The sequence below is a fragment of the Nansenia antarctica genome (genome assembly GCF_963989245.1).
Source record: "Nansenia antarctica genome assembly, chromosome: 2".
NCBI classification, from domain to species: Eukaryota; Metazoa; Chordata; class Actinopteri; order Argentiniformes; family Microstomatidae; genus Nansenia; species Nansenia antarctica.
In genome coordinates, this window is record NC_137675.1 from 20,972,946 (window position 1) to 20,997,945 (window position 25,000).

At 50.5% G+C, this 25,000-nt stretch overlaps 1 protein-coding gene across 1 annotated transcript in view; it reads left to right on the forward strand.

Moving 5' to 3' along the window:
• LOC308151591 (E3 ubiquitin-protein ligase SMURF2-like) overlaps nucleotides 1-25,000 on the forward strand; it is a 57,356-nt gene that overhangs the window by 6,068 nt on the left and 26,288 nt on the right. Inside the window, 2 exon segments of the mRNA XM_080524491.1 lie at nucleotides 20,214-20,252; nucleotides 21,834-21,942. Of these exon segments, the coding sequence (XP_080380617.1) occupies nucleotides 20,214-20,252; nucleotides 21,834-21,942 (148 nt within the window).

Sequence of the window (25,000 nt, forward strand, 5' to 3'; positions counted from 1 at the left end):
TGTCTCTGTCTCTGTCTCTCTCTCTCTCCCTCTTTCTCTTTCTCTCTCTCTTTCTTTCTCTCTCTCTCTCTGTCTCTCTCTGTCTCTGTCTCACTCTGTCTCTCTGTCTCTCTCTCTCTGTCTCTCCCTCTCTCTCTCTCCCTCTTTCTCTGTCTCCCTCTCTCTCTCTCTCTCTGTCTCTCTCTCTCTGTCTCTGTCTCTCTCTCTCTCTCTGTCTCTCCCTCTCTCTCTCTCTCTCTCTCTCTCTCTCTCTCTCTGTCTCCCTCTCTCTCTCTCTCTGTCTCTCTGTCTCTCTCTCTCTCTCTCTCTCTCTCTCTCTCTCTCTCTCTCTCGTCCTGCTTCTCTTCTTTTTTTCCTCTCTGTAAAGTATCCTTCAGTTTGAGAAAGGCGCTTTAAATAAAATGTATTATTATTATTATTATTATTCCTCTTCCACCTCCTGGGGGGGTATTCCATCAACGTCGCTAAAGGAAAATCCAGCCGTGTTCTGATAAATCTCCCGAGAGTCACATTGATGGAATACCCCTCTGGTATGGCCCCTCTCTGTTACTGCGTGTGGACTGTGCTCTCTGTGTGGCCGCTGTCAGAGCAGCAGCAGGTATACCAGGGTAGTAGGCTGTTTTAAAGGGAGGCATTGTGTGAAGGATGGTTCCTGGTAGCGTAGCACCAAGTGTTTTATGTGTGTCATCTGCATCGAACGTGTCTGAATAGCATATAGTCTCTGCCTTTGTAACAGTGTAGTCTGTGTGCACGCAGGCATGCCCCTCGCCCCCCACCCCGGGTTCCCTTCAGTCTGGATGATCTAAAAGGGAGCCTCTGTGTGAGGTGAATGATGTTCCCTTGTCAGTCAGTACTTTGTGTAGGCTAGTAGGGAAATATCTGTCGTCTGTATTGGAACGGGGCCCGCCCCCGCCCCCCAGTTTGAATATACCAAGGCCCTATAGTCTTAACAGTGTACAGTCTGTGTGCACTATGCGTAGCGGTTGTCAGAGGAAAGCAGAGAGCGGCAAGGTGCCTTGTGTGAAAAAAAGGGGGGGGGTTTCTTGTTACCGGGGCGGGCGGGCGGGCGGGTGTTGTAGCCAGGTGCTGCCAACTGCCGTGCTGCACTGTACATCCAGACTTCCTCCTCTCCTTGTTTAGTCTGCCCTCAATCCAGCTGACTACTGGGCTCAGTGGTGGAGCTGCCCCAGGGAGCCCCCCCCCCCCCCCCCCCCAGAACCAACCTCCCTCACTGTTCAGCCCTAATCCAGATGACTACTGGGCTCAGTGGCAGAGCCGCCCCATGGGCCCCCCTTCCCCCTACCATCAACCTCCCTCACTGTTCTGCCCTAATCCAGATGACTGTGGGCCCAGACACGGAGCTGCCCCGTGGAGCCCACCCCCCCAACCAACCTCCTCACTGTTCTGCCCTAATCCAGATGACTGTGGGCCCAGACACGGAGCTGCCCCGTGGAGCCCACCCCCCCCAACCAACCTCCTCACTGTTCTGCCCTAATCCAGATGACTGTGGGCCCAGACACGGAGCCGACAAAGAAAGAGAGAGACTAAAGAGAGAGAGAGAGAGAGAGAGAGAGGGAGAGATCAATAGTTATTATCCCCTGTTATGTTGTTAGCCTTTTAAATATCCAATATAATATCCATATGACTGAGGTAATCATCTATGGGCCATATATGTTTGTTTATCACCTGATGAATGATGATCATAGACAGTTTGATGATACGATCGGTCTTCCTTATCGAGGCTTTATCATCGAGCCTCCATGAACATCCGTTGGTGTCGTTATCTAGGCCGTATTTTATCTCCCTTCGTGTATCAGCTGTCTGGTACATGTCCTGTAAGTTGCAAATGTCAGCAGTTACAACCTATGTTTGCGTGCACACATACAGTACGTGTGTCTTTGACATGTGCTAGACTTTAACTTTATCTCACTAAAGCCAGTTTTCTCTTCCTCAGCCAAACAGATAAGGTGTAGTCAGAATCCCGCACAGCTGTAGCAGGTCATACCGTCCCTAGAAGTTCATACTTTATGCGGCGATAAAAGTTTAGATCATCACGAGCTCAGACAGTTAACATGTAGCCTGCCCCTCCTCAAACAGATGGTGTTGTTGCCGTGTAACGGTTCAGCAACGTTCAGCTGTCTGACTGACTGGCTGGCTGGCTGGCTGACTGACTGACGGGCTGACTGACTGACTGACTGACTGGCTGACTGTTGCTGTGTAACGGTTTAGCAACGTTCAGCTGTCTGACTGACTGGCTGGCTGGCTGACTGACTGACTGACTGACTGACTGGCTGACTGACTGTGACTGGCTGGCTGTTGCTGTGTAACGGTTCAGCAACGTTCAGCTGTCTGACTGACTGGCTGGCTGGCTGACTGACTGACTGGCTGACTGACTGACTGACTGGCTGACTGACTGTGACTGGCTGGCTGTTACTGTGTAACAGTTTAGTAACATTCAGCTGACTGGCTGGCTGACTGCCTGGCTGGCTGACTGCCTGGCTGACTGACTGACTGGCTGACTGACTGGCTGTCTGGCTGTCTGGCTGACTGGCTGACTGTTGCTGTGTAACGGTTTAGTAATGTTCAGCTGTCTGACTGACTGGCTGGCTGTTACTGTGTAACAGTTAAGTAACATTTAGCTGACTGGCTGACTGGCTTGCTGGCTGGCTGACTGGCTGACTGACTGACTGGCTGACTGGCTTTCTGGCTGGCTGTCTGGCTGACTGGCTGACGGTTGCTGTGTAACGGTTTAGCAACGTTCAGCTGGCTGACTGACTGACTGACTGGCTGACCTGACCAGTGACCACTTGGCACATCATTATCAGTCTTGTAGCCTGCTCTGTTGTCTTGATGGTGGCGTTTAGTTGCATCTGAGGTTAGTCAAGGTCATCCTGATTCTCTGGTTTGACAGTGGGAGGATCTGCTTTAGTTTGGGCCTGCTTAATGGTCTGAACGAGAGAGTCGGTATGTGTACACACACACACACTCATGCAGGCACACACACACACATTCATACACACCACAGCTCACCTGGCGAGGGAGGGAGGGAGGACAGATGTCTATTTGCACTGTTGATACCACATACAAAAAACTCTCTTTGCCTTCTGCTGTAGTCAAGCAGGTGGAGGCCAGCTGTGTGTGTGTGTGTGGGGGGGGGGTGGGGGGGGGTGAGTAGTTATCCTAGACTGTACAGTATGTATGTGTGTGTGGGTGCATGTTCTGATTTCAACAGTTTTACTGATGAAGCATTTAAAAGTTGTTAAAAGGGAGTGATTGTCTTAACGTCTGGTGAATGTTTTGCCATTTCATAGGAAAATGTAGTCTAGCACCTAACGTCGCAGTCTTTAAACTGACTAACTGACTGTAAAACTACCTGTGCTTTCAACCTCTGGTGCAGGGTTTCATAAACTGTCGTCTCTTCGTTTTGATGATTCATGCTAGTTTTTTCACTCTCACTGAAAAATTCTGGCAGGGGAGGAATTCTGGCAGGGACTTCCAAAGTTCTGTCTAGACAACAAGCAAAGTATTTTATTGTTATTACAGCCCCTGAATCCGAGGATTAAAAAAAGCGACCCCCGTCCATCTGTCTCCCCCCCGCGCAACGTTTTCTTTTGGTACGTTCTCACACTGGCCCTTATGTTTTTGTTTCGTATTCTGGCGTGATGATCTGGTTTGAAGCGTTAATAAAAGTAAAGAAAAGAAGAAATGTCGAGAGATTCAATTGTGGTTTATGGTTTTTCGACTCATGCAAGGTTAAAAGCTGGTCTGAATAAAATCATCAATAGTAAAATATGAAAGCATTGGGGGCTAGGCCTACATGACATTTACCTGACGCTTTTATCCAAAGTGACTTACATTGCAGTGAGTGCATATGTTATGGTACATGTGGGAATACGGTACATGTGGGAAAACTAGGGTTAGGGTTGGGTGCTAGGGTAAGGGTTAGACATGCCAGCATGTACTAAGTCGACGTTTTATGCTGCCATGTCCCTGGAAATGCCAACATAAACTGTTTTCCCACCGGTACCGTAACACATACATTTTTCAGTATATATGGTCCCATGGTCGAACCCACAACCTCCAATGCTCCACCAACAGAGTCACAGAGGACCATATGTGGCAGGGATACGCAAGGCCAACTCTACCAGCCCTCTACACAACAGTCTGGTGCTTGTTGGACCCCTTCAACAAGAGGTCATAGGTCGGCCTACTTTTGACAAGAGGGAGAACAGTACTTTAAGGGGCGTTTGGTTCACATGTAGTACTTTAGGGTCCGTTATCTACAAAGAACTTTCTAGACCTGGCTTACAGTTGGTTGAATCTTTCTAAAGACCAACACAAAGTAAAGAAAGAAAGAGAGAGGGAGACTTGAGAGAGCTTTATCTGTTATTCAAATTATACATGAACTCTGTGGCATTTCATGTGCTTTTAGAGAAGGGGAATGGAAAGAGTGCACACCTCTCTCGTGCGGTGTGTGTGTGTGTGTGTGTGTGTGTGTGTGTGTGTGTGTGTGTGTGTGTGTGTGTGTGTGTGTGTGTGTGTGTTGCATAACAGCCCTAGTGGAGGAGGAGGGGTTTAGAGGTGAGCTGGAAGAAAAGACCACACTCAAATATGCAAAATACATTCAACTTTCCCAAAGTGCGTATCTGTTAAGCTTTTCGCTGCACACTTGTATCTTATGCAAGAAAAGACTCCACTGTCTTATGCAAGGAAAGACTCCACTTAAGTCGTGTTGTAATGTCCTGATAATTCCTCTCACTGGTCTCTAGCATTCTTTCCAAACACATTGGCGCTGTGTGTATCTGTGTGTCTGTGTCTGTGTGTGTCTGTATCTGTGTGTATGTGTGTGTTGTCTGTCTGTGTTCGAGACACAGATTAGCACATCTTCACGATGCTTAGAGAAGCATTTGACCTTTTCATCTTTCCTACGACGACGATGATTAGACGATCTGCGTCTCGTCGACCCGACGTGCTGAATCTGTGTTCCTCAAACACGCTCCATGTCAACAGACGCGGAGGCCGGTCGACGCGCTAATGCGGAATGCGTCGCCGCCGCTGATGCTCCTCCTGCACTCTGACCTACATAGGTCTGTTATCCACCGTGCCCTTTGATTACCCTCCACGGGGGTTTTGGGTTACCCTCAGCATCGTTTCCCTTTCTCTCTCTCTCTCTCTCCTCCGTGTGCGTATGTGTGTGTTGTCTGTCGCTCCCTCTCTCTCCCTCTCTCTCTCTCCCCCCCCTCCTCCCTCCCCCCCCGGATCTCACCCAGACAGTCGCCGTAGAGACAGACAGTGCTGCACCGCTGCCGGCGGCAGGTCCTGGTTGGTGGTTTCCTCCGCTCTGGCAGTGTCGTCGTCTGTCTTCCTATGCCCTGCCCCCCCCCCCCCCCCCCGCTCCCACCGCCACCGCCGCCACCACCACACGACAGACTTCTAAGAACCGCCAGGGACATGACCCGAGTGTGAGACATGGCTGACGTCATAGGAGGAAGGTGGTGTGTGTGTGTGTGTGTGTGTGTGTGTGTGTGTGTGTGTGTGTGTCTGTGTCTGTGTCTGTGTCTGTCTGTCTGTGTGTGTGTCTGTGTGTGTGTGTGTGTCTGTCTGTGTGTGTGTGTGTGTTGCTCAATGCAACGTGAATTCTGTCACACAGTTTTGTTTATTACAGGCTTGGAGCCAATCGTTTTGTTTATTACAGGCTGAGGACCAATAGATCCGGCTGATAAAGTTCCCCTTTTTACGTGTATGTACAGTAGTAACTCCGTAATTACCGCATGACTTCTAAGAACTGGCCGGGACATGACTGAGCGAGAGACGTGGTTGACGTCATAGGAGGAAGGTGTTAGCCCTAACTGTCTGACAACACGATATGCGGCACAGGGAGGTGTGGAGTCCGAGTTTCGAAGGCTGACGAAAGGAGTTCCCCAGGGCTCAATTTTAGGTCCGCTTGTTTTTACACTGTATGAATGATATAGGGAAGGCTGTTGACTCTGCAAATGTCCACATGTATGCTGATGACATAATTTATTGTGTAGGCTAGGCTGTATAATATTGAGAAGGCTTTTCGGAATTTACAGTTGTATGGTTTTCGCTCCTCTGAAAGCTGACAGATGGGGTCATTTGCAGGTTTTTTGCTCTAAAAGACCAGTACATTCATAGGGGGTTGGTTGGTGATTTTAAGAAAAAATCTTGTTTTTCAATGCATGTTAGAAAGGATCTTCAAAGCACTTTTTTCTTTTTAGCCATGTGGGATGATTATAGTGATATTGTTTATTTGCAGGAAATACCTTTTTTAAAAGCTCTCATCACTGTGAATAGTATGCCATGGTAGAATAGACCTCTCCACCAGTAGGTCAAAGCACTGGCGCTCCTGTGTTTGATCAGGAAGCATTGTTCAGGAAACCTCCTTTGTATCTCTGTACTTTATAGACTAGATCAGTCAGTCAATAATAGTCTTCGCTCACAGTCACTGCTGTTATTATCTGTTCGTAAGGCTAGAACTGAAGTTAGGGAAAAGATCATTTTCACATAATACTGGAACACTCTTCAAAATAATTTAAAGTTAGAGAAGCTAGTGTCCTTCCTTTCTGTCTGTTTTTAAGACTCTTGTCACGAAAAATATTTTCGGTCACTTGCAGTACTTGTCTTTTATGTGTATCTTTGTAACAGTGTGTTGTGTACACATGGTACCTTCCTGCTTGGCAGTCAGTCTGGGTGGTAGAGATCTCTCAAACTCAACAGGAAGTGGAAAAGGTGAAACAGGAAGTGGGAAAGGTGACACTGCCTCTCACTTTTCCTCACACACCTGGTGAAGTGTTCTGCGGTCTGACTGCCCACCACAGTAGTGTGTGTGTGTGTGTTTCTGTCTGTTATACCACTCAGCAGGTCTACTGTACCTCCCGCCTCTCTTCCGACATCCCTCTTTCCCTTCCTCCTCCCAACCTGCGTGGGAGGAAGACATGAAGGATCTTTGGTTTCATCACGGAGATGGAGATCCTGTAGCCTGTCTCGCCTGGCCCCTTCATACCACCCTGCTTTCATAATAATACAATAAGAAGATAGCCCATTTAGCTGAAGCTTTTATCCAAAGCGACTTACATTGCAGTGAGTGCATACATTTTTCAGTAACATTCATTATAGGGGGGGGGGGGGATTCCACCTGGTTGTTCAACTGTAGGAGTTAGCATTGAAGCTAACGGAACCCAGTTAGAATGTATTGCCTATACTGTTTTAGCTAATAGATGGATGGATAGATAGATTTATTGCACAGAGTACAAGTACTGAGAAAAACGAAATGTAGTTGTAGGCCTCTAACCAGATAAGACATGATAAAGTAGACAGTGCATGGTAAGTATAAGGTATAAGTAATGTAATAGGCAGCCTTATTTATTTAGTGGAAGGCACTACATTACTGTATATGATATATGATATGCCAGCATCATGTACAGCACTATATACCTCTCTGTATGGAGAGCGTAGGTAATTGATAGGCCTGGACAAACTCAACCCCTGGTATTGAGTGTCAGTGTAAGTCGTCCATTCACGCCTCCGCTCCAGACCACAAACGCCCTGGACTCCAGTGAAGGTCTGCCAAGCTCAGCTGAATATTTATGTGTACACAGAGAGAGAGAGGAAGAGAGAGAGAGTGGAACTGCGGTCCAATGTAACCTCCCTCCCTCCCGCTCCCCCTCCACCTCCCTCTGTCTCTGTCCATCTCTCCCTCTCTCTCTCTCCCTCCCTCCCTCCCTCCCTGGGGAGCTAGGGAATAGTACAGCCGGCAGGGATAGAAAGAGAACATGACAGACAGTGCTCTCGCCCCCTCTCTCCCTCGCCTCCCCCCCCCTCCCCACCCGCCTCACTGGAGAGCTGGGCAATAGCAGGGAGCGAAAAAAGAGAGAGCATGCTGTGACACATGTCAAGTCGCATGGCCCCACAGAACGACGACGACTCATCGCGTGAGAGTCGGAACTGAGATTATTATACAGGGCTTATATATTTTTGACACTCTTATGACATGACCACTCGTTCTCCATTCCTCACCAGTTGGCAGTGCCATATCGTCAACGGGGGGGGGGTGGCGGGCGGGCGGACAGATTGCCGACCGTAGGCTGGTGGCGAGGAGGAGTCGTGCCCGTTTGGCGTACCATCTGCCAGCAGAGCGCGCGAGCGGGTCCATATGTGTGGTGTCATCATTAGCAAGACTGACTGGGCTAGATGTGTCACTTCTTCTAGTTCTGCCTGGTGTTGCCTCCTCCTCCTCCTCCTCCTCCTCCTCCTCGCGTGAGAGTCGTCTCACACTCTCTCGCTGTCTCCCGACGGCGTCTAACCCACTTCTCTAGCCTGAGCCTGATGATGCTGCAGATACTCTCTGATATATTAATAGCCTATTAATGTACGCCGTTTAGCTGACGCTTTTATCCAAAGCCACTTAGATTGCAGTGAGTGCAGACGTTTGTCAGTATATATGGTCCCAGCGGGAATCGAACCCCCCACGCCACGCTCTGCCAACTGAGCCACAGTGGACCACTCCTCCACCACTACTCTCTGCGTGCGTGCGTGTGTGTGTGTGTGTGTGTGCGCACGTACGTGTGTGTGTGTGTGTGTGTGTGTGTGTGTGTGCCTGCCTGCATTCATTTAAGCCTACGTGTCCCCTACCTCCTCCCTGTCCCTCTGTTTCCAAGTGTCTTTTAACACACTGGCCGTCCCCCTGAACAGAGCCCCCGCGTCAGCCTCCTCCGCCCCCCTGCCTGGCCTCGTCTTGGGCTTCGGCAAAAAAAAAAAAAACTGGCACATCCATGTCCCAGGGCGAAGCCTCCTCTCTCTTCCTCCTCCTCCCTCGTTCCCTGATCCGCAGCAGCCATATGGGGGATGATTCATTGTCGTCTCCGAGTGGCTCGAGCTCCACACACACACACACACGCACACGCACACCGGGGGTTTGATTGAAAACTCAGACCGCTCCGGTTATTTGAAAAAGGCGATACGAGATGTAAGCCGCTGTGTAATTGTGAGCGACTGAGCGTATTTTCCCCGACTTCCCCCACAACCCCCTGCAGCTCCCGGTTCTGGGACGATCTGGGCACCAAACCGCGATTGGTTACTTCGCTATACATGAAGCACGCCTCGCTTAGGCCCCCATGTGTACCGTATGTGCTGTTAGCCTGGAGCCACAACAGGCTTATACACATACAGGACACCACAAAGCCTCATACATAGTATAGTATGCCTCCGCGAAAAACACACTCGGGGGTGTGTGTGTGTGTGTATATATAGAGAACATACGCCATTTAGCTGACGCTTTTATCCAAAGCGACATACATACATTACATATCCATCTTTCAGTATAGAGGGTCCCAGCAGGGAACCCACCACCTAAGCGTTGTTGGCGCCGCGCTCTACCGACTGAACCACAGAGGACCGCGTGCGGCGTAGGACATCCTTTATTCTTTAGCTCAGCTACCTTCCCTCCATTCCTTCCCTCTCCTTCTCCTCTCCTCTCGCTCCCTCTCTCCCTCTCTCCCTCTCCCTCTCCCTCTTCCTCTCCTCTCCCTCCCTCGGTTCTACCAGTCTGTCGGTGTGCCAGCTTGTTGTCAGCCAGTCTACATACTCGGTGGCTGTGGCTCTGGTCGTGGCTGCGTTCCATTGCAGATTCCAGATTAGTGTCTGGGGCGCTGATGAGGGGTGTGTCAGCTGGAGCCTGGAGCTGGGAGGGGGGGAGGGAGGGGGGGAGGGGGGGGGAGGGCCCAGTAGGCCCATGGCCGGGCCAGCCAGGGCTCTGTAATGAATGACATAATTGGCATCCAGAGCATTCAGAGGGAGGGAGGGAGGGAGGGTGGGGGGGGGGGGGAGGCAGGCAGAGGGAGGGAGGGGGAGTGATGGAGCCAGAGGAAGTATAACTGTAGATTAGAACTGTGGTTTGACAGAGTCTCTGGTGTGTGTGTGTGTGTGTGTGTGCGTGCGTGCGTGCGTGTGTGTTTACATGCCTCCGTATGACTTGTTACACACACACACACACACACACTTTTACTACCCTAAACTTCTAACAGGCTCTATGTCTCTGTCATTGGCTGTGTGTGTGTGTGTGCCGCCAGGGAGGCGTGTGGATGTGGAGGGGAAGAGGAAGCCTTTTGTTTGTCAGTGGAACAATGCTGTGAATGAGACAGTGTGGGGCTGAAACAGGAGTCAAAACAGGGCAGGGGTGACCGGGGGGGGGGGGGGGGGGGGCGTGGGCCTGCCTGCTTGCCTGCCTGCCTGCCTGCCGGTAATGGGTAACGGGATGCGGAGTGGGGGGCGGGTAGGGTGGGGTGTGTGTGTGTGTGTGGGAGGGGGCGGGCGGGGGGGTTCAACAGCAAAGCATGGTTTGGGTCATAGCACAAGGCCCTGGGCAGGAATCATGCAGTGAGATGTGTGTGTGTTTGCGTTTGCGTACTGCGTACTGCGTGCTGTGTCTGTGTCTGTGTCTGTGTCAGTGCTGCATAATGCATACTTAGCTCAGGCCCCGGGCCCCTGATGATTCACATGCTTAGTATTCAAATGTATTGATTGTAAGTCGCTTTGGAATAAGGCGTCTGCTAAATGCCAAAAATGTAAAAAAATGTAAAATGTAACTTTGACTTCTTAAGCCGTAAACTACCTCAGAGTCCATTGTCCTGACATGGGGCTTTTTCCTTGGTGTTTTCCCAAACCCCCTCTGTTAAGTTCAATGCACTTACTGGGTGTGGCCCTATAGTATAGTATAGTTCTAGTATAGCGTCTGTCTATTCTATTGACAGGCAACACTCCTTTCCACTCATGTTCTCATCCTCCTAGCTAGCTGACACCTTCCTGTCAGAGTGTTTCTGGAGTGATCGATGAACAACGATAACTCTCACACACTCTCACACACTTCTTGTTACGGTTAATGTTGTCGCCTTCATCATCCACACACACACACACGTACAGACAGACAGACACACACAGACACACACAGACACACACACACACACACAGACACACACAGACACACACAGACACACACACACACACACACACACACACACACACACACACACACACACACACACACACACACACACATACACATACCCATACCCATACAGACACACACACAGATACAGACACACACACACACACACACACACACACACACACACACAGCCCCCCTGGGTGTGGGTTAGTTCCTGCTCGGGGTGAGCGGCTCCCAGGACATTGAACCCTGTTGTGTGCTGAGCTGCAGGAGGATCTGGTTGTGGAGGCCTGGGGGCTGCAGGCCTGCCTGTCTCACAGCCCTGTGGTGGGGAGGGAGAACAACAAGAAGATCATTTCTCTGCAATGATTTGTCACTTGAGAGCGAATTGGCCTTTGTTCGATGGCTGGGTGGGTGGGCGGGTGGGTGGGTGGCAGTTAGTGTTGTCTTAATGTTTAATGCTGAGAGAGACTGCAACCTTTTTCGTTGCGAACTAGAACATTTCCCAGTAAACAGTGTCTTCGCCACAGTGTTGGCTGTGCAAATATTTATCAACATAATGTGTGTGAATGAAATGCCATTTAGGATAGCAATGGCTTCACCGAGAAGTATGCGCGCACACACACACACACACACACACACACACACACACACTTTTACTACCCTTAACATCTAATAGGCTCTATGTCTCTGTCGTTTGCTGTGTGTGTGTGTGTGTGTGTGTGTGTGTGTGTGTGTGTGTGTGTGTGTGTGTGTGTGTGTGTGTGTGTGTGTGTGTGTGTGTGTGCGTGTGTGTGCGTGTGTGTGTGCGCGCCCAGAAAAAGGAGAGAGGAGAGAAGAGAGAGAGAGGAGAGAGAGAGGAGAGAGAGAGGAGAGAAGAGAAGAGGGAGGAGAGAACAGCAAACCTAGACTAGAATAACCTGAGACTCCCTGCCTGCGCCATGACTCTCTCTATGAGCCCTGACCCCCCACTATGACATACTGCTAACTTGACCTTTGTGGCAAGCAGGCAGGCAGACAGGCAGACAGGCAGACAGGCAGACAGACAGACAGACGTCATCCTATCCCGAGGTGTCACTGTGAGTGTCCTCTCTGAGTCAGTGACTGGGCCATCAGGTAGAACCCCCCCCTCCCTCCCCCTGGAGAAGATGACACAATGTCTGTCTGGGCTACTAAGTGGCTACTGTGTCTCCGCTCCCGCTTTGATGTGGAGGAGAGAGGAGAGTTAACCTTCTTCACTGGTTTGGCCGGCGAGGTTTGGTTTAGATGGTTTGGACATGTGGGACGTGTAGCACATTTAGCCGCCTGTTCGCCTTGGTCATCTTGAAAGTGTCTAGACTCTAGTTGGGGGATGTTATTCCTCCATACATCCATACATACATACATACATACATTATTCATTCATTCATACATGAATGGCAAAAAATGAGACTGTGTGTCTCTTTAGCTATTCACTGAAATGATAAAACGCAATGTCTTCTTAGCCCATGTGGCGCTGTAGTTACTAGAGTTGACCCTGGGATTTGTGAGGGATGGAGGAGGATTAGATGCATAAGCAGCACATGCACACACACACACACACACACACACACACACACACACACACACACACACACACACACACACACACACACACACACAGTCAGACCACCAACAGGGAATCCCCTCACAAGAGGCTTATAGGAGGAACTCCTGGTGCTCTGTCTGCCATATGGGTCAGCTGCTCCTGTGCTGACTTAGCCTCCCCCAGGGCTGGGCCAGTCTGACCCCAGGGCCGGGCCGTTCTGACCCCAGGGCCGGGCCGTTCTGACCCCAGGGCCGGGCCGGTCTGACCCCAAGGCTGGTCCCTGCCTCCCAGGTTAACGCCACAGGAGGCTCGGCTGTCAGCCCGGGGAACTGAACACAAACCCCAGCCAAGCTGTATACATCCAGCTAATATCAGCTTTCTATAAGCTTAATATTTAATACAAGCTTTAATATAATATTATTAGGAACCATAATATAAGCTTTAGGTAGTATGTGAGTGATTGTGGTTCATGAATGAGGGCAAATCTCAGTCACCCCCCACCCTGACAACAACCCAACCATCCGAATTATAATTGTCAGACTTTTGGGGGTGAAAAGTTCACCGATAAATAATGCAGGATGTTTGGTGTAAAGAAGACACTCAACAGTCACCCCACGGAGAGTGTGACAGTATGACGAATGAGTGCTTCCTTGTTCTCTCGTATTCCTTTCTTCCCCCCCATATCTCTTGCCCTCTCCCCATCACTCTTTCTTTTCTCTCTCCCTCTCTCTCTCTCCCTCTCTCTCCCATCACTTGTTCTCTCTCTCCCTCTCCCCTATCACTCTCTCTTTCCCTCCCCCTCTCTCTTTCCCTTCACTCTCTCTTTCCCTTCACTCTCTCTTTCCCTCCCTCTCTCCCATGTTACACCAGGTTCAGGTGATATTCAGTGTAGTGTACCTTTACTCATGGGGTCATGTAGAGTTTACGAGACTCACCTTCAAAACTCCCATGCTGAGTGGTCTATCCCATCTGCTGTGTGTGTGTGTTGTGTGTTGTGTGTGTGTGTGTGTGTGTGTGTGTGTGTGTCTGACTGTCTGTGTATGCACTTTCAGATTGTCCTCTTTACATGCATGGTTGCCCTCACATCAACCTGTTTTAGGATTCTGAACATCTGTCAAACCTCAACCCCCCCCCCCCCCCCCCCCCCCAAATCAGCCATAGCTGCACTAAACTAGGATTTCTTTTTTTCTCTGTCAATTGTTTTAGAGGTAATGGTAGTAGTCGCAGTTCCCTTTATTTTTTTTACATTTAACTATCTAACTTCCTCTCATTATCACCTTGCCATTATCTTCCTTCATAGTTAATGGTGGCTCTCCTACCATCAAAATGGACTGGACTGACTCATATAGCGCCTTATTCCAAAGCAGAATCAGGCCCATCAGGCCCCTCAGTCCCAGGTCCACAAGGCCCCCAGCCTTAGCACCATCAGGCCCAGCAGAGGACTACTCTACCAGCTTTGAGCCAGCTTCTCTAAGGCTGTTGAATGAGATGGGCAGCACTACCATGTAGGCCTAGGTGGTCTTGATTGTAGTGGTTGATGTACATGAACATGTAGGCTATGTCATGATGATATATAAAAAAAATATAACACTATATTATAGTGTTCTCTTGTTCACTAAAACGTTGTACTCTAGTGTGCTATTAAATGTGCTTATATGCTGTTTTGCGCTGATTATTATGTGTGTCACACCACAAAGAAGTTCTTTCAGGAAATATTAAACGAGTAGGCTGATACTAACGACTAACCTAACGATGAGTCCCACTCTGCAGAGCGTTAAGTGTTACTGCCGTGGCTCTCTCCTCCGCCGGCTCCTGTATCGCTCCCTTTGTGCTTCTGCTCCGCTCATTGGCCAGAAAAACGCCCAACCCTGCCCGGTAACAGAGCCCTGTGAGAGGTCATTGATGTGTTGAAAAGAGGCTTTCCCCCCCTGTGTGGGGGAGACAGTGGGGAGGGGGGGGGGGGGGGGGAGACAGTGGAGCAGTGTGCAGGTAATCTCATAATCCCTATTAGGATTAAGTAACAGGAGAGCCCCAGGACTGCGTTCTCTACCCACCTCCCAGGTTAGCACTGCCATATCAGTTTAGCATACTCTCTCTCTCTTTTTCTCTTTCTCTCCCTCTTTCTCTCTTTTCTCACTCTCTCTCTTTCTGTCTCTTTTCTCTCTCTCTCTCTCTCTCTCTCTCCCTCTTTCTCTCCTTCTTTCTCTCTCTCTCTCCCCCTCTTTCTCTCCTTCTCTCTCTCTCTCCCTCTCCCACTCTCTCTCTCTCTTTCTTTCTCTCTCTCTCTCTTTCTCTCTCTCTCTCTCTCTCTCTCTGGTAATGGGAGTGCTGCGAGTCAGGTGTCTGTCCGTGGGGTTACGACCCCCCACCTGCATGGTTACCACCTCTCCTCCAGGTCATCGGGCCGTGAACCACTAAGGTGTGACCTGAGGCCTGCATCGCTGCATCTCGTCCTCTGCTCAGCCTCACATGAACCTTATCTAAAGCCAAGCTATACGTCATTTACTACAGTATATTTGTTGTTGTTATGTCAGACGGCAGGGTTATATGACACACAGTATGCATTAAGCCTGTTGACGCTGTCGGTTGGTCTGAATCACACAGAGGAGGGTGTTGTTGACACTGAGTTCGGAGTACGGTTACAGTTCTATCCTCTGCTGCCTCTGCCAAGACCATGACCTTCTCCTTCTACAACATTTGTCGTCATCGTCCTACCCCCCCCACCCCCCCCCCCCCCACACACACACAGACACACACACGCACACCCCTCCCCGTTTGACATGATCACATCCATTTGGCCCCAGCAGGATGTCTTGTTGTCGAGCGCAGACTGTTGGCGTCTGTCCAGAGCTCCCCGCAACTGTTTGTCCCTCCAGTGTAATTTCCCCCCAGACGAGCTGATTGGTAGCTTTCACCGAGTCATTCGGTCTGCCTGTCCTGATTGCCTCTGTCATGTTGTGATTCCGTCTTGTTTGGCTGTGTCATTTGGGGCAATTTCCTGGTTGCACAATTTGAACGTAATTTCCTCTCCTCTGACCTCCCTGGTTCTGCTGCTGTAGGGCTTTTACCCGTGTCATTTTGGTCCGTGGCGGTTTCGGTCCCTGTCTGTCTGTCTGATGTCTGTCTGTGGCATTCCTGGGTGGTTCGTCTATTTCCACATTGTCTCTGGGTCAGGAGTGCTGGGGACTGTGAGGTGTGGATGTGTGTTTAGGTGGGGGGGGTCTTTTGGGGGGTTATGGGGAGGGTGAGGTGTGGATGTGTGTTTGGTGGGGGGGGTCTTTTGGGGGGTTGTGGGGAGGGTGAGGTGTGGATGTGTGTTTGGTGGGGGGGTCTTTTGGGGTGTTGTGGTGAGGGTGAGGTGTGGATGTGTGTTTGGTGGGGGGGTCTTTTTGGGGACAGTGTGACAGTGGGTTTGACAGGCTGGCTTCTCCTGCCGTTGCTGTGACACAGGTGGAGTCAGTGGGCTTCTTCACTGTCAGGATTGAAAGCGTGTGTGTGTGTGTGTGTGTGTGTCCGTGTGTGTTTGTGTTTGTGTGTGCCACCACCTGCCCTGTTGTCACTTTTTCCCCCTTCAGTTAGAGTCAAACCACACAGAAAAACAGACTTTAGAGCACGAACACAAACTAACCTTCCACCTCCCAATAGGTTTTGAAAACAGTAAAACTGCTACATACAACGACACCTCCCTCCCCATTCACTACATGACTGCATGACCGACCCTGTATGAGACTCTCTGAATGTTGTCAGGCAGCATACCTAAGCATAGAGGCAGGGCTGTGTTATGACTATAAGCAGTAAGACGTTTGTGCGTGCGTGCGTGTGCGTGCGTGTGTGTGTGTGTGTGTGTGTGTGCGTGCTTGTGTGTGTGTTATAGGAATAGAAAGCGCCCTCTCACCTGCTCCTAGCTCTTCAGCCTGCATAAATGATGACCACAGGGAGTCTGAAGCTTTGAAAAGTGTCTGTGTGCGTGCACACCATGTCTGTGTGTGTGTGTGTGTGTGTGTGTGTGTGTGTGTGTGTGTGTGTGTGTGCATGTCTGTGTGGGTGTGTGGGTGTGGGTGCCGACACCATGACAGATGCACAGAGACCAGGGAGAGAGTGAGTGAGCTGCATACCACAGCTTTGAGTAATGAGGTGGTCCATCACAGCAGAGCATTCCCAGGGTCCTGTCTGCCTGCATGACTGTCTGCCTGCTTGCTAGCCTGCCTGCCTGCCTGTCTGCATGACTGTCTGCCTGCTTGTCTGCCTGCCTGCCTGCCTGCCTGCCTGCCTGCCTGCATGACTGTCTGCCTGACTGCCTGCTTGCTAGCCTGCCTGCCTGCCTGCCTGCTTGTCTGCCTGCCTGCCTGCCTGCCTGCTTGTCTGCCTGCCTGCCTGCCTGCCTGCTTGTCTGCCTGCCTGCCTGCTTGTCTGCCTGCCTGCCTGCCTGCTTGTCTGCCTGCCTGCCTGCCTGCCTGCCTGCCTGCCTGCTTGTCTGCCTGCCTGCCTGCCTGCCTGCCTGCCTGCTTGTCTGCCTGCCTGCCTGCCTGCCTGCTTGTCTGCCTGCCTGCCTGCCTGCCTGCCTGCCTGCCTGCCTGCCTGCCTGCCTGCCTGCCTGCCTGCCTGCTTGTCTGCCTGCCTGCCTGCCTGCCTGCCTGCTTGTCTGCCTGCCTGCCTGCCTGCCTGCTTGTCTGCCTGCCTGCCTGCCTGCCTGTCTGCCTGCTTGTCTGCCTGCCTGTCTGCCTGCTTGTCTGTCTGCCTGCTTGTCTGCCTGCTTGCTTGCTAGCCTGCCTGCCTGTCTGTCTGTCTGCCTGCTTGCTAGCCTGTCTGCCTGTCTGCCTGTCTGTCTGCCAGGGTAAAGGATCTGTTCCTTCCCTGTGTGTGTTGTCCTCCAGTGGCTCACTAAGAGGAGACTCACTAATTAGACGTCCATCTTAGCCTGCCTGTCTGTCTGCCTGTCTGTCTGTCTGTCTGTCTGTCTCCCTGCCTGCCTGCCTGCCTGTCTGTCTGTCTGTCTGTCTAGTTTGTCTGCCTTCCCTGTGTGTTGTCCTCCAGTGGCTCACTAAGAGGAGACGTCCATCTCAGCCTGCCTGTCTGTCTGTCTGTCTGCCTGTCTGTCTCCCTGCTTGCCTGCCTGCCTGCCTGTCTGTCTGTCTGCCTGTCTGTCTGTCTGTCTCCCTGCTTGCCTGCCTGCCTGCCTGCCTGCCTGTCTAGTTTGTCTGCCTTCCCTGTGTGTTGTCCTCCAGTGGCTCACTAAGGGGAGACGTCCATCTCAGCCTGTCTGTCTTGTCTTCGTGCAGCGTCAGCCCTTTCTGTTACACCGCTTGTCAAGGTGCTCATTCATGTTGTTTCAGGTGTGTTATGGGTTGTGACACTGACGCACACACACACACACAGACGCTCCACCGAGACTCCTCCAGGCTCCATAATGAGCGCAGAGGTCATGGAAAGAACCCACCCACCCACACACCCAAACACACACACACACACACACACACACACACACACACACACACACACACACTCTCCTCCACTCCCACTACTCTCACATCAGCACCTTCCTCTGGTCTGTAACGACAGGTCAACTGGGTCCCTGCGGTTGCATCTCCTTGGAATGTCTCCTAGTCCCTGGAATGTGTCCTAGTCTCTGGGAATGTCTCCTAGTCCCTGGGAATGTCTCCTAGTCTCTGGGAATGTGTCCTAGTCCCTGGGAATGTCTCCTAGTCTCTGGGAATGTGTCCTAGTCTCTGGGAATGTCTCCTAGTCCCTGGGAATGTGTCCTAGTCTCTGGGAATGTCTCCTAGTCTCTGGGAATGTCTCCTAGTCTCTGGGAATGTCTCCTAGTCCCTGGGAATGTGTCCTAGTCTCTGGGAATGTCTCCTAGTCTACACAGTGATGTACTGGGGCCAGAGTAGGGAGGTCCGTCGGTCCGTCTGTCTGTCTGTCTGTCTGTCTGTCTGTCTGTCTGTCTGTCTGTCTGTCTATTTGGGTGGATGCTTAGACGTTAGTTTATCAGGATCCATATTAGCTGTTTCTACAGCAGAGCTGCTGCAGCTGTTCTGTCCACACACCCTGGTGGTAGACGGAGGGGCGAGGGAACGAGAAACGAAGGTGTAATTTGTGGTGGGGGTGGCCGATGTGGTTGTCTGTGTGTCTGTGTGTCTGGCTGGCTGGCTGGGTGCTGAGAGTCCTGCTCTGTCCACACGTAGCAGAGGGAAACATAACACTTGTCGTCCTGAGTGGGGGGGTCCAGCTTTGTTGTCCGCAAATGTAGTCCGCTAGAAGGGTCTATCCCGAGGCTGCCTCTGCGGAAGAGAGTCCGTTCTCAGTGAACTCCCCCAGTGAAACGAGGGTTAAATACAAAGATAATATCAGTAGGGTGAAATAGGAATACCAGTGCCCTGTTACGACTGTGAGCGAGGACCGCACACTCCATCCAAGTCATGTAGGTCTTGTCTCGCGGTTGTTGGTGCGCTCCGGTGGTTCCCCGTGGTTCCCTGTGGTTCTCCAGCATCTGGGCTAATGCCTTCACGTTCTCCTGCTGCCTTTAAGAGCTCACAGCGGGAGAGAGAGAGGGGTTTAGAGAGAGAGGGATGAGGGAGGGATAGTGAGGCAGAGGGAAAGATGGAGGGAGGGATAGTGAGGGAGAGGGAAAGATGGAGGGAGGGATAGTGAGGGAGAAGGAAAGATGGCGGGGGGGGGGGATGAATGGAGTGATGGCGGGAAAGAGAGAAACGGAGAGAGAGCGAGGGAGACGGAGTGATGTACGTTCTGCAGGCTCTCTCTCTCTAATGAAAGCTATTGTTTGTTGGCTAACTTGGCTTGGCTGTGTGATGGAGGGAGGAGGGAGAGAGGGGGGGCAGTGAGAGAGGAGAGAGGAGGGAGAGAGGGGGGGAGGGAGAGGTGGAGAGAGAGAGAAAGAAAGAGAGAGATGCTGTTGAAAGTTGTGTGTTGGCTAACTTGGCTTGGCTGTGATGTTCACCTCGGGGACCCTGCTTCATGCAGGAGGAAGGAACGCTCGTCTGCTGAATATTTTACAAGGGAGCCTCTTAAACCGCTCTGCGAGACCGTAATGTCAGGGTAAGCACGGTCGGGGGGGGGGAATTGTTCCGCGGTTACCCAGGGCAACCATAACGTCGGGGGGGCCCCGAGCCAGATATATTCACACAAAAATAATTGAGCTGTTAAACCGGCGAAGAGAGCAGCACCCACTGCCCACCCCCTCCCCCCCAAAAAAGTGAGGTTATCGAAAGAAATGCAAAGTGTTATTGAAAGCAGAGCAGGGATCTGAGGGAAAGGTTGTGTCGGCGTGTGTCACGATATATTTATCTCTCTGATTCTGAGTACTGGAGTAGTTAGAGGGATGACGTTTGAGTGGAGCTAGTTAGCCGCCCCCATAGGCCGATGTGTGTCCTCTGCCTAGCTAGCGCTAGCATTGCCTGACAGTTCCACAATTTGACGCCAGTCTTCAAAGAGCCACACAGCCTCTGATCCACCGAGCTATTACAATATTTACACTCTCGGTGTGTGTATTTTAAGATGTTCCACATCGAATACATAATTCAAGTGTCTGGTAAATGTTATGTTTTCAGTTTTAAGTGTGTCGTGACGACAAACAAAGTCTTTTTTTTTGTGTGTGTTTTTTTTAACCCTTGAATCATCTCACGTCTCGCCTCTTCTTCTCCTCCTCTTCTTCTCTTACAGTCCTGTGTGCGAAGAACCTGTCAAAGAAAGACTTCTTCCGTGAGTAAACCTATTAATACACACACACACACACACACACTCTATTCTGGTCCCTGTGATCTCACAGTCATACTGGGGTTGTCAGAGAGCCTGCCGCTGGCTTTTGAAGCCTTCAGTTAATAGCGTCCCACGGGACCTGTCTGTCATGCGCACGCACGCACAAACGCACACACACACACACAGGTCAGTTAAGAGTCCCATAGGACTTGTCTGTTACATGGGTTGAAGTGTGTACAGAAAGGCCACACACACACACACACACACACACACACACGCAGACAAAGGTCAGTTAGTGTCCCATAGGACTTCTCTGTTACATGGGTTGATGTGTAGAAAGACCACACACACACACACACACACACACACACACACCCCTCTGACAGCTGCTAGACAACAGTTTTACAGTAACAAGAGCTTGACCAAGAGGAAAGGGTTAATACCACAGAGGCATAACAGACTCCATGTCAGCCAGGGGAGGCTGGCGGAGGTAGAAATCGGAGGGACGGGCTCATTGTAATGCATGGCATGGGATGAGGAATGTGTTTGATACCATTCCTCATTCTGTTCCATGCATTTACAATGAGCCGTCCTCCAATTTCTGCCTAGCGGATGGAAGGTCTCCGAGAAAGTCATATATGTGATATTGTTGTGGTACAATGATGTCGCTAGTACCATTTTGGTAAGCTTATGGTAAAGTACCTCCATATTCAGTAGTTTCCCAGATATGAGACACACAACTACGTCTCACACTAGAATACCTATGAGAAGACGTCATGACCTCACCCCCCCCCCCCCCCCCCCCACGACACGCCTCTCAGTAATTGCTGTAGTTTAGGGTTTTGGAGCCCGATTGTAACAACAATCACCACCTTTGAAGCCCACGGGTTTGTTACTCATCCCCCTTGAAACAGTGTTCATTTACTGTGTGTAGGAGTGGGGTTTAAGGTGCAGTTTCCTGTAAATCACATACCCGCGCACGCAGACACACACACACACACACACACACACACAGAGAGGGAAGTCCCTACTACATCCCCGCCAGGATACGGGTGAATGTGACTGAACAGGTTTGCCCTGTCTGAGGTATCATGCCCAAACCATACACACGCACACGCACACACACACACACACACACACACACACACACACACACACACACACACCATGTCATTACTCAGGCATGCTGAGTGACTAGTAGCCCTTATCAGATTCCCAAAGAGTAAGATGATACGCAAGCGTTGAAAGACCGCGCTTCTCGACTTGCGCAACGTCGAGCCAAACAACTACCGTAAACACACACACACACACACACACACACACACACACACACATTTACACATTTCCTCTCTGTGTTGATAAGTGCATGAGTCATGCTGTGTCAATAAAGTTCTATTGAGAATGTTTGTATTTCGATGCCAACTTGTGACCCAGGCTTGTGTGCCGTTACCTCGACAACAACATCTCATTCATTTACCCTAGAAAAACATCATTCATCCTCTCTCCTTCATTCATCATCATGCATCATTCATTTTGGCTCATCTTTTGACTCAGGTATCCTCCATTTTGGCTCCTCCTCCACAGGGCTGCCGGACCCCTTCGCCAAGGTGGTGGTGGACGGCTCGGGGCAGTGCCACTCCACCGACACCGTCAAGAACACGCTGGACCCCAAGTGGAACCAACATTACGACCTGTGAGTCACCGGGGACGTCTAGAGCGGAGGGACCCCCTCTTGGGAACCCTGCCTACCTATCCTTCTGTCCTCCTACTGTCATCCTACTGTCTTATCTCCCTAGATAGGCCTAACTAAAGGGTTGCATGAAGCCTCATTTCTATGTCACCAACAGCTGTTTACATTATCAGGGTTTTCTCAGGTATTCCACTGCCACAACCCTGTCACAGTGTCGCACCCACCTTGCGATCAGATCCCACGGGCGGCCATTTTGTGCCAAAACAGCTGCCAGTTGCCACATAGACATACATCCATCCCTCCTCCCATTGTAAATGCCCCAGAACCGCAAGGGGAATAGTTTCATGCATGTTTCCTGTATGGTTTTTCAATGGTGTCATTGGGTTTTGGTTTCACGGCCCCGGCTGGCGCTAGTTAGTACGTGCTGCTATGATAAGTGTGAGAGGAATGTGCCTTACCCTCCCTTTCCCCTGTTAAAGTGTTGCAGTAACACCCATCATAAACCATAAACCGTTTTAGGTCCTTTAACATGAGAAACAGTTTAGAATCCACGCTGAAAACTGTACTATATATCTTGAACTATAGGCTACATCTTGACTCTCCCCTCCTAAAGCCCTCTTCATCCCCGCTACCCCCCCTTGTACAGTTTCTTCTCTACTGTAAAAAAGAAAAAAGTAATTCTACCTTCTTCTCACATTGTGACTGCTAATACCCTCTGGTCCTAGCATAGATTTGTTTTTATTTTGATGATCTCTCTATAGATGATTCACTTAGACAAATGTACTTTTGTTGTAAGTCGCTTTGGATAAAGGCGTCTGCTAAACATCTCAAATGTAAATGTATACTCTCTCTGAACCCTCACCGTTGGGACTGAATTGCTGCACCCCATTCCTCCAACCCTCCCCTGAAGAAGTATGCACTTGTGATCTTCCCTCATTATTGGGTTTAAAAGCATAGGATTGGCCTCAGCGTGGGCTCGAACACCAATCCCTTCCCAATCTAAATCCATGTTCGGGGGAGTGCACAAGTGCGTACTTCAGGGGCCGGGTGGGGAATTGGGTCACAGCCTACAGTGTTGTGTTTTCAGACAGACAGACAGACAGACAGAGTGAGTGGGCCATGTGTTCTGAATGTTCCCGATGCGGAGTTCTGTTCTGTTCGGTCTACATACTGTTCTAGCGAATAATCACAGCGGGACTCAAACGATGAGAGAAGGAGAGGGAGAGAGAATTGCGGGGGGAGGGGGGGAGGGAAGGAGGGGGAGTGAATTGCGGCGGGACAGTGAAAGAGAGGGGGAGTGAAAGGAAGGGAGGAAGGGAGGTAGACAGAATGGGGGAGGGAGGAAGGGAGGGAGTGTGCAAGGGAGAAAGGGAGGGAGGGAGGGAGCGAGCGAGAGGGCATAAGGGAAGGGGAGAGATATATGGGGAGAGAGACCGAGAGAGAGAAAAAAGAGAGGGGTAAGGAAAGCATTGGGAAACTATGCAGCAAATGTGGATATCTTGGCACCCTGCCACTATGAGCAGATTGAATAATACAGGGAATCTACGTTACCTCATCAATTAGGTCAAAAAAAAGATCAAAACAAAACATTGGGTTTGGCGTTGCAGGAGGAACAAATATCTGTTGGATATCCTTCAGCTTCACACACCAACGGAGCGGCGAGTGTGTTGTGTTGGCTTGTTTTGGTGTGTCCTTTTTTTGTGTCTGCATGTGTGTGTGTGTGTTTGTGTGTGTGTTTGTGTGTGTGCCTGCGTGCGTGTGTATGCTCACACACTCCGAGAATGACAGGGTGCCAAGTTGGCAGCCTGTCAGTCTCAGAGTGTGTGAGCATACATGCACGCACGCACACACACACACACACACACACACACACACACACACTGCCAACACTCCACACCTCCACACATCCCCCAGTCAGACATGGGGATCAGACAGATAAGAGGTGGTGTGTGTCTCTGTGTGTGTGTGTGTGTGTGTGTGTGTGTGAGAGATGGAGTCACTTATGTTCTCCCAGGCAGCCTTGCTCCCTACAGAGATCAGTCACGGATCGTGAATTCGTGCTGTATTTCAGCCGATGAAAAGGTAGTCGATGGATTTTAATGACTGATTTGTATTCACCCTGCTTAGTGCCGTCTCCAATGTAGCGTTTACGTCTTCCATTTAAGCGAGTGATTATGACATTCTCTCTCTGTCCCGGAAGGCTCATCTAGCCCCAGCTGGAGGGCGGCGGGGGGGGTGCAATCCTCGTGTGCTATCCTCCCACTCAACTGGCAGACTGACTGACTGGCAGACTGACTGAGTAGTTGACTGACTGACTGACTGGCTGACTGACTGACTGACTGGCAGACTGACTGAGTAGTTGACTGACTGACTGACTGGCAGACTGACTGAGTAGTAGACTGACTGACTCACTGGCAGACTGACTGGCAGACTGACTGGGCACCAACTGGGACGTTACTAAAGTCTCCCAGTGTGCCACCCAAGCTAACCTAACTAGTAACCAGATTGACAGGAGGAAAGGATTCATATAATAATATGAATATGAATATGAATAATAATACTAATAATAATATATTCCATTCAGCAGATACCTTTATCCAAAGCGACTTACACTACAGTGAGTACATACGGCAGTACACATTTGTTTGTATATACGGTACATCACAACAAATGTCATTTGTTTGGTCCCAACTGGAATCGAACCCCCAACCTAAGCGTAGCTTGCGCCATGCCGGGGCACACAGGAACATGGTATGGGAGAGGTGACACACACCAGTATGACTGACTGGCAGAGGCAGAGGTCTTCAGTCAGACACTGTTTTATTTTATAAGTAGTACTTAGGCTACTCAAGCCTACCCAGTTATATTTAGCTCTGTGCTCAGATGAGTGGGTTTCCTTGCTCTCACACTCTCTCTCTCTCTCTCTCTCTCTCTCTCTCTCTCTCTCTCTCGCTCTCTCTCTCGCTCTCTCTCTCCCTCCCTCTCCCTCTCCCTCTCCCTCTCTCCCCCTAAGTGGTTTCTCCTCCTCCCTCATAATTTGCTAGTCGCTGGCTCTACCGGC